Raw genomic sequence first — 9,093 nt, 5'->3', positions numbered from 1 at the left:
GATCACCAAGAGTAACAAGCATAAACTCTCACTTGACCCAAACAAGGCCAATAAGAAAGGTAGATGCACACTTGCTACTCCCTAGACACTAATGAGGGCCTTGGTCTTGAATTCACAAATCTCAATCACCTCACTAGGCTCTTGCACTCCCTTGCACACAAATATATTTGCTCAGCTGAACAATTGGGCAAGAGAGCTAGAATGGACGAGTTGGGCAAGTATAAATACCCCCCACTCTCCAAACTAGCCGTTTGAAACCTGTCAGATTTTCTACGAGTGCTCCGGACCGGACCAGCAGGGTTGGTCCGGACCATCTCCATTGGTTCGAACCCCCTGTTCGGACCAAGTCCGGAGCTAAAACCCCTTCTCTGGATCTCTCTGTGAAGCTCCGGACTAGCCACCATTGGTCCGAACCCTTGGTTCGGACCGAGTCCGGAGCCAGTTTTCCTCTCGGGAACCTCTCTGTAGTGCTCCGGACCATGTCACCATTGGTCCGGACCGTTACTATTCATAGGGTCCGGACGCCCCTGAGCAAACCCTAGGCAACCGGACCCTGGACCATTGGCCCGGACGACTCTGTGCACATGGTCCGGAGCATGCCTCACGCTGAGGAGCTCGCTGGTGCTACCACGTACCCTCCGGACCCTCGCTCATTGGTCCGGAGCACCCTGAGCACCAGAGTCCGGAGCACTTTTAAGCCCCCAAAACACTTCCAATCGAAACACTTTGTGAATGAGGTTTGATCCACATGATTTTTGGGCCATCCCTGAGCTACCTAGTGCTAAGTTTGATAAGTGTGCACCACACCTAATACATTAACCTTATATAGGTCAAGCTACTAGCTCATACCCCCCTTTATAGTACGGCCAAAGGAAAAACTAAAGTTCTAATCTACTCTAAGTGTCTCTCAACACCATTTGACAATTAGAACTAGACCGTCCTTAACCTTGTCGTCCATCCTTTGAAAACCGAAACGAATTCCATCGATAGAGGCATGAAAACCATTGATTGCCCAATCAATCACCATTATCGTGACCTAACTTAATTTGTCCTCTGCAAAACACACATTAGTCACAATAATCTTACGTTGTCATTAATCACCGAAACCCACTAGGGGCCTAGATGCTTTCAATCAGCAACCAAAATGGGTTTCAGATCAAGCTACAAAGCGCAGAACAATCGCATCACTCGGTATGCATATTTTCTATAGATCATCAGGTAACATCCTCGTGTACATGCTTTTTCATCACAGTTTCACCTCGCAATTACTTACAGAAGGTCCTCTCACTCATCATAAGCAGCTACACGCACCCACCATCTCTAACTCCCTATAATCCAGTACTGCTAGTATCATCAGCTCACCCACCATCACAAAGGTCAGGGGGCGGGGATGGAAAACAAAGAAAAGATGCGGCTAGGCAAGCGTGGAGTTTGGAGGGGTGATGCCCATCATCTTGTAATATGCCTTCTCTGCCTCCGCCATCCTCGTCTGGAACATGCCCCATTCCTTCCTGCACCGCGCCCTCACCTAAACGACAGATAAATAAACCTATCAGTCATAAGCTACCATGGACAACAAGATGACAACTGCTCACAAACAAAAGCAACTTCCTTCCTGAAAAGCACTCTACGGCAAGTTTTCAGGCAATAAACATACCCCTTCCCATGGCGCTCTTCCGTTTTCTGACTGCCCCTGCAAGGTTTTTGTATACGAATTATGATGGTAGGAAAATGGTCAAAAACTCAAAGTTCACAGTCAAATTAAACAACAACAACAACAACAACAATAGTAGCATTTTGTCCTAAGCAAGTTGGGGTAGGCTAGAGATGAAACCCAAAAGAGAGAAGGAACAGAGAGACACATAAAGGGCACAAGATAGATAGAGGTCACAGTTCAGGCACTGTTGATTGCTAATCTCCAAGCGCTCCTATCCATAGCTAAATCATTGGAGATATTCCACTCCTTAAGGTCTCTCTTAACCGACTCGTCCCAAGTCAGTTTAGGTCGACCTCTACCGCTCTTTACATTATCGGCCCGCTTTAGAACCCCATTACGCACCGGCGCCTCAGGAGGCCTCCGTTGGACATGTCCAAACCATCTCAACCGATGTTGAATCAATTTCTCCTCAATTGGTGCCACCCCAACCCTATCCCGAATATCGTCGTTCCGGACTCTATCCCTCCTTGTGTGCCCACAAAACCAACGCAACATACGCATCTCTGTCACACTCAGTTGCTGGACATGTCGCCTTTTAGTAGACCAACACTCAGCACCAGTATAACATCGCCGGGCGAATCAGCCGTCCTATAAAACTTACCTTTTAGCTTCTGAGGCACCCTTTTGTCATAGAGGACGCCAGAAGCTAAACGCCATTTCAACCAACCGGCTGAAATTCTATGCCTAACATCTTCATCAATGTTGCCATCCTTTTGTAGCATCGATCCTAGATACCGAAAAGTATCCTTCTTGGCCACCACTTGTCCATCAAGGCTAACGTCTCCCTCCTCATGCCTAGTCGCTGCTGAAATCGCACCTCATGTACTCGGTCTTGGTCCTACTAAGTCTAAACCCTTCCGTCAAATTAAAGAAAGAAAAAAAACATAATATTTCTCCTTACCTGGTTCCCCAGAGAAGGAACCACTTGGTGAACGATCCACTGTGAATCAACAACTCCAATCTTTTCATGAGCAGGCTGTGAGCAACGTTACCAGCATTCAGTGCACACATTCAGAAATAGCAGTTCACTAGAATGGTATAAAAGTCTCTCAAACAATACATACCTGCACACATTTCCTGAGAGCAAAATCCAAGCCCCAACCATGAACCAAGTCATTCTGCAACCAAAGCAATATTGAATAATTATGTAAAGGAAGGATCGAAAGTAGACACAAGGGAAGGTATGACAGACAAACCTGAATCATATGCCACACACATCTCCATGCATCTCTTGAGAAGACTGGAGCCATTATTTCAACAAAACTGCAGTAAAACATAGATTAACTCTATATGTAAATCATGGGAGGCTGATAATATAATGGGAATTGGTAAGTATTCTGGGAGGAGAAAAACACAGTAAGAGGGCAATAACCACGTACGCGGCACAAGGTGGAAGATGAGGGTCAGAGCACCAGCCCGGCCTCTCCTCTGTATCCCTATAACCAAAATGATGCAAAATTAAAACACGAGAACTCAGCAGAAAAATAAAAGAAGTATTCTTTTTCAGATAAGAATGCCACTCACTTGTGAACCTCACTGTCACCTCTTCTCTTGGTCATCTGCCATGTTAAACCCCGATCAGGCTCTAATCCAGGTTGAGAGATGTCCAAATTATGCTTCTTAACAAGTTTGATGTACCTGTAACCCCAGCATTATCACAATATGTAAGAGGGTCAATGTTGAATAGCACTAAAAGGAAAGTGGGGAGAATGAAAGCATACTCCTCTGCATTAAAATGCTCAACCCCAAGGTCCTCATCCCAGATGAATATGTACTCATAAGCTGCCACAATATCAGGATGCAGGAATCTCTTGGCATACCACCTAGAGTTGTGTGCACAAACAAAACTTTCAGCACAAGATCATTTCAAATTAAGCAATTGAACTATGAACAGTACACTAGAGCACAAATGAAACTCACCATTTAGTTTGTTTCCTGACACTAATATGGATAGCTCGCTGGGACCACTCAAATTCATCCCACTCACTCACCCGACCATCATAATGGAATAACAGAATAGCAAAGTTGTCAGAAAACTGCAGCACCAACAACAAAACAGTCAGGAAGCTGAGTTAAACAAAATGCCATAAATGGATCTGAAAGTTCATTATCATCAAAACTAGGGAAAGGCATTATTTTCATTTTTCAGCTCATTGATGTTGTTGTCAAAAATACCTTCTTCACAGCTCTGTTTATATTTTCTTTCTGCTCAACTCCAACAGTAAAGGTAACAAGGTACTTTGGTTTGAAAGGTAGGTCCTGTATATTCAAGATCAAATATCAGCATAGAACATTGCAATGCAACAAAATGCAGAAAAAGTGCAAAGCTTTGATCTTTCAGTTTCAATAATTTGTGAATCCTACCAAGAAATAGAGAACTTCAGCTCAGTATATGCTTGTAGCACATGTCAAAAGGAAGCACAAGACACAAATTCAGAAATGTGAAGAAAACAAAGAAAGAACAAGCATGAGAAGGAGCATATGCTTAAAGCATGTGTCAAGAGAAGTATCAAAGAGTTAGAAATTAGGTTTCCAGTATAGTTCTCAACATGTCCAGCTATAATAAATATATCAAATGCACTTGGAGAAGATTGATGAGATGATGGTGCACAAGAAAATATACCTCACTTGGGTCTCCCCATAACCTGCGCAAATGGAGGTCAGACTCTGAAACAACGATACCTGGTGCTAGCCCCTCTGCACCCTTGGGGTTCGTTGGGACATAAATCTACAGATCATCGAAGAAAAACTAATCAGACAAACTAAAATATATCAGGAATAGCAAACGGTTTATTTATTATTTATAAGTATCTGGTATTCAAGGAGAAGATCACGTTAAATGGATATCATTCAAATAGCCATAGTACTCCACAACTAAGCTAAGTAGTGTAACAGAGTAATACAACTAACCTTGAACGTACTGTTTGAAGTTGGTTCGGTACCGTTTCCCCTTGCGTTTCTGGCAGAAGTCCAAGCATGATTGAGTATAGCTTGGGTTGTGAGTCCAGAGTTTTTGTCTTCAATGTACGAAACAAAGCTAGCTGGAAAGTGAAGCTGGCATATTTGAAACAGACATAATTAATTACTCAATTAGTTGAGATATTGCAGTTATGGTGGACATTATTATCATTAATACCTTTGTTATGCTGACCGAAGGGAATGAAATTCCAATGAAAAAGCCAAGGACTGCTCCAATAATTGTTACCATAACAAGCCTCATGCTTCCATTTGGGAATCTAAGCACACTGCGAGCGTCAACAAGGGCAGAACGTATTAGCAGGCAACGTTAGCCGTCCAGAAGTCAATGGCTCAAGTGGAGACAAGCATGTAGGTATACGAACCTGCGACCAAGAGTTGCGAGCTTTGCCATGCTCTAGTACAAGGGTGCAGCTAGAGGAGCAATACAGTTGCAAGCAACAAATGCTACGCATCATATGGGGAGATCATAATGGCAGCGGCTTTATTATGCAAACAGAAAGGGAGCCTGGAGAAAACACAGACAGTGGCAATCCATAGTCAGAAGAGTCCAATCCAAATATGTTTTTTTGAATTTGCATAGCATTACAAGCAACTAACAAGCAACCACAATGGTTGGACTGCATCTAAAAATATGAGCAATGCCCAAGTATGCACTTTCTACTCGGTTTGCTAAGAAGTGGGCGGCACAAATAGTATAGAATTACAAGGTTTTGTGCGCGTCGAACGAACTGCTGCAGGCCAATTTCAGTTTTCCTTACGGTCAAATGCAGATAACAGCTAATTAATTTCCTCCACGGAATTACAGTTACTCCCACAAGCCACAAGTACAGAGCAGGCACAGGTAGGAGCAGCTGAATTAACTAGCTCTGTTTACAGGACGCAAAATAGCAGCAACAAATTCGAAACCAAAAACACCCCATGCATCTAAAAGTATGAGCAATGCCCAAGTATGCACTTTCTACTCGGTTTGCTAAGTGCGCCGCACAAATAGTACAGCATTTCAAGATTTTGTGTGTGTAGAACGAACTGCTGCAGGCCAATTTCAGTTTGCGTTGCGGTCAAATGCAAACAGCTAATTACTCCCACAAGTACAGAGCAGGCACAGGTAGGAGCAGCTGAATTAACTAGCTCTGTTTACAGGTCGCAAAATAGCAGCGTCAAATTCGAAACCGAAAGCCCCGCATGCATCTGGAATCTCAATTCCATGAACCCCTTTCTGCGGCTGAAATCCCAATTCCATGAACCCCTTTCTGCGGCTGAAATCCCAATCCAAGACCAACCAAATCACCTAACCGGCGCTTAAAAAAACAATTTTTTTTATTTTTTTCTTGTATGCGAAGTAAAAAAAACTCGGAAAGTTTGGACTTCGGCCGGCGGCACGATTATATTATACTACAAGTGGAGTATCTAGTACGGCGAATCGGATGAAATCAACACCGCGGGCGGAAGGAAAGGCGGAGGCTTTGGCAGGGAAGCGAACCCGGCCTCCGTCCGCGCCGGCCGGCCGACGGAGCTGAATCCCGTGGCGCCGGTGCTTGTATGTTCCGATTCCCACTGAGGGGAAGCGGGGCGGGCGATGAGCCACCAACCGTGCCCCTGCCCGTGGGTACGGAGGCGGCGTAGGAGGGGGGCGAGGAGCGGAGCGCGTGGGCAGGCAGGCAGGCAGGGCAGGGGCAGGGGCAGGGGAGGCAGGCGCGCGCGTATATATGCGTGAGGCGGGGAGTAGGGAGGGCGGAAGTCGTGCGCGGCGCGGCAATGTCAGTTGGAAACTTGGAAGGGATGGGTAGATCGATCAAGCCGGAGAGGGGAGGTGGCCAGGCCAGGAGGGGAGGCAGCAGCCAAGCCAAGGGAAAGTTGGAGACGACAGCGAGAGAGGAGAGGAGGGAGAGGGACGCCACCCAACCAACCAACCGCGGGCGGCAACTGGTCGGGCCGTCCGATGCCGATGCCGATGCCGGCCTTCCGCCGTCGGATCCTGGACCACACGTACTCTTCTGGGCCTTAGACAGCTCGGTCCATCCCTGGACTTCGGGAACAAAGAGCGTGATGATCCATGTGTTTGTGTTGCCAACGTTCCAAACGTTTTTATTAGTTTTTTTATACGTATAATAATTACATTATTGATCCACCAGCTAACAGCAGCTGTTATTCTGTTTTAGCTGTTATGTTGTTGTTGTTATTTTTATTTTTATTAAGGAAAGCCGAAATACCATTGCAGAGGAGCTGTTAAGCTGAGCAAGCATGGCAGGGCTTGCAAAAAGTTGGAATGGCAAAGGTAGGTATATCCTTTCTCTTGACTGTTTCTTCTCAGAAACCAAAATTAGGACATGTTGACAGCAAAAATCGATTCGGCGTCAACAGGTTGTATGATACGGACAACGTGAAAATAGTCGCCCTGTTCGCTTGGTCGTAAACTGATCGTAAATTTCTAGTTCAGAAACAGTAGTTTTTCTCTCACACCAAATCAGTCCAGCAGTAAATAATCCACGATCCAATACGATCTCCCAAACAGGTTGAGTGTTTGTACTCGACGACTTTAGTCAACGCTCAATACAGGGCACATGCAAAGCTTAGGCCTACCATTGCTCCAAAAACTCCACGCTGTGCTACAGATACTGACGAGGAATAAATCATCTATTTTATTTATATATAAACTAGCAAATGTTCGCATGTTTCAACGTGATAAAAATTTATTTTTTAAATCCATTATTGTATAAACTACTTTAGTCAAAATACAATCATAAATTATTGAATTGATTTTAATGTAAAAGGGACTATAGTTCCTAATCAAAATTCATCGGATCGATGGCCGATTGGTGTGAAAAAAAAAGAGCGACAACCCGCGACAGCGCCTTCCCTATCCTCAGCCCGCGGTGGCTCGCTCCAAGTTGGCAGCGGGCTCGGCTCCTTGTCCGTCGTCGGCGGAGCTTAGACGGGAGGTCTGGCAGACACAAAACATTGGGGATTCGTCAGGACAAGGATGTCCAGCAACGATTGGAGCTCCGTGTAGAGTTCAGGTGACGACTTCTCCTCAATCCGCGGCGGCGGAGTCCAAGGGCTCGCTGGCGGTGGTGGACTCGGTGGCGGAGTTTCGTCATGACTGGCGCGCACAAATCATCGGTGAGTCATCTCCTCGCCTACATTCGGATTTGGGGGAATCAACTGTAGGGGATTTTGGGATTCCGAATTGTCGCCTTCCTGATTCTCGGCTGAAGGACGATGATGTTGCGTTCTCAGAGGAGGCATAGGCCATCGATTGAGCAGGGGATTCGTCAGGGCAAGGGAGCCCAAAGACGATTAACTCTGGCTCCGAATCAACACAGAGATTGGATTGTGGATAATTCTGGTTATCACCCATCGACCCAGGGAGGGAAGAGTCTCGTTCGATCGCAGATTGCAGCCGACATTAAGCGTCATTTGTTTTGCGACAGGGATTCGGATTCCCAGTTGGGAGAACTAGCTGATGCTTGTGACAGATTAGAAGCGTCGATGGGAAGGATGTTAGCGCTGGGAAGGTCAGGGGATCATGGAGATCTTGAAAAATCCAAGGCTAGATGTGGCACAGGATCAACAATGGCGGATTCCTTTCGGATGACTTCCATGGATCGGAATCTTCCAGAAAATTTGGCGCTGCAGGTTGGGGATGAAGGTGTTCACAACTTGGGCCAGGATCCGCACAGCATGATCTTTCTGCTGATTTTATCTTGGAGTTATCTGAATCTTGCTCACAGGAAGACATTCCTTTGTTGATTGGTGGGGATTTCAATCTGATTAGGAGTAATACAGACAGAAATAGAGGTCAAGGAGACCAAAATTTGATTGATCTATTTAACAACTTTATAGGGCAGTTTCATCTGAGAGACATTTTCATTAGTGGACCTAGATTCACCTGGTCCAACAAACAAAAAGATCCCACACTAATCAAGCTTGAAGTTTGCCGCCGATTTGGTAGTATTATCAATAGCCCTCAAACGGCCTCGATGACTTTGTCGATAGTCACACATTTTAGCGAACTTCCTCCTTGTCGTTAGGCAATTCAACATAATTGCATCTACTCCACTGATTTTTACTTTCACGTTGTTCAGTGGGTTTTCGATCTAAATTTTTAATATCTGCATACCATATAACATGTATAGAAGTATTATTAATAAAATTATGCATGTTTTGGCAGAATCGCGCCGCCTGGTTCCATTTGTGACCCGTGCGATTGATCTAGCACTTGTGGTGTGTGACCGATCTCTGCGTCAACGATATGAAATATTTCATACATCTCAACTAAAATCTAAATATGATCCATCTTCACTCACAAGAAGTCTAGTCAAATTTGGGTTGAAAATATAGAAGGCCAAGAAGTACCTAAGGATTAGTACTGATAGCAATACAATCATCATATGTTT

The 9,093-nt window shown here is 45.0% G+C and overlaps 1 protein-coding gene across 1 annotated transcript; it reads right to left on the bottom strand.

The window, feature by feature from the left end:
* Positions 1-1,171: 1,171 nt before the first annotated feature.
* Positions 1,172-6,555, bottom strand: LOC136510148 (uncharacterized). The gene is made up of 15 exons (XM_066504705.1): positions 6,177-6,555; positions 5,059-5,201; positions 4,854-4,962; positions 4,628-4,771; positions 4,341-4,445; positions 3,893-3,976; positions 3,638-3,753; positions 3,439-3,540; positions 3,242-3,355; positions 3,097-3,153; positions 2,914-2,980; positions 2,782-2,835; positions 2,619-2,693; positions 1,658-1,693; positions 1,172-1,528 (listed from the first exon to the last, which is right to left on the bottom strand). The coding sequence occupies exons 2-15, from the start codon at positions 5,085-5,087 to the stop codon at positions 1,415-1,417; spliced, it is 1,206 nt and encodes a 401-aa protein (XP_066360802.1). The 5' UTR covers positions 5,088-5,201; positions 6,177-6,555; the 3' UTR covers positions 1,172-1,414.
* Between the last annotated feature and the right edge of the window lie 2,538 nt (positions 6,556-9,093).

This window comes from Miscanthus floridulus, chromosome 16 (assembly GCF_019320115.1).
Source record: "Miscanthus floridulus cultivar M001 chromosome 16, ASM1932011v1, whole genome shotgun sequence".
Lineage (NCBI taxonomy): Eukaryota > Viridiplantae > Streptophyta > Magnoliopsida > Poales > Poaceae > Miscanthus > Miscanthus floridulus.
Note: the sequence above shows the minus strand (reverse complement) of the source record. Positions and strands in the feature narration are given on the sequence as shown.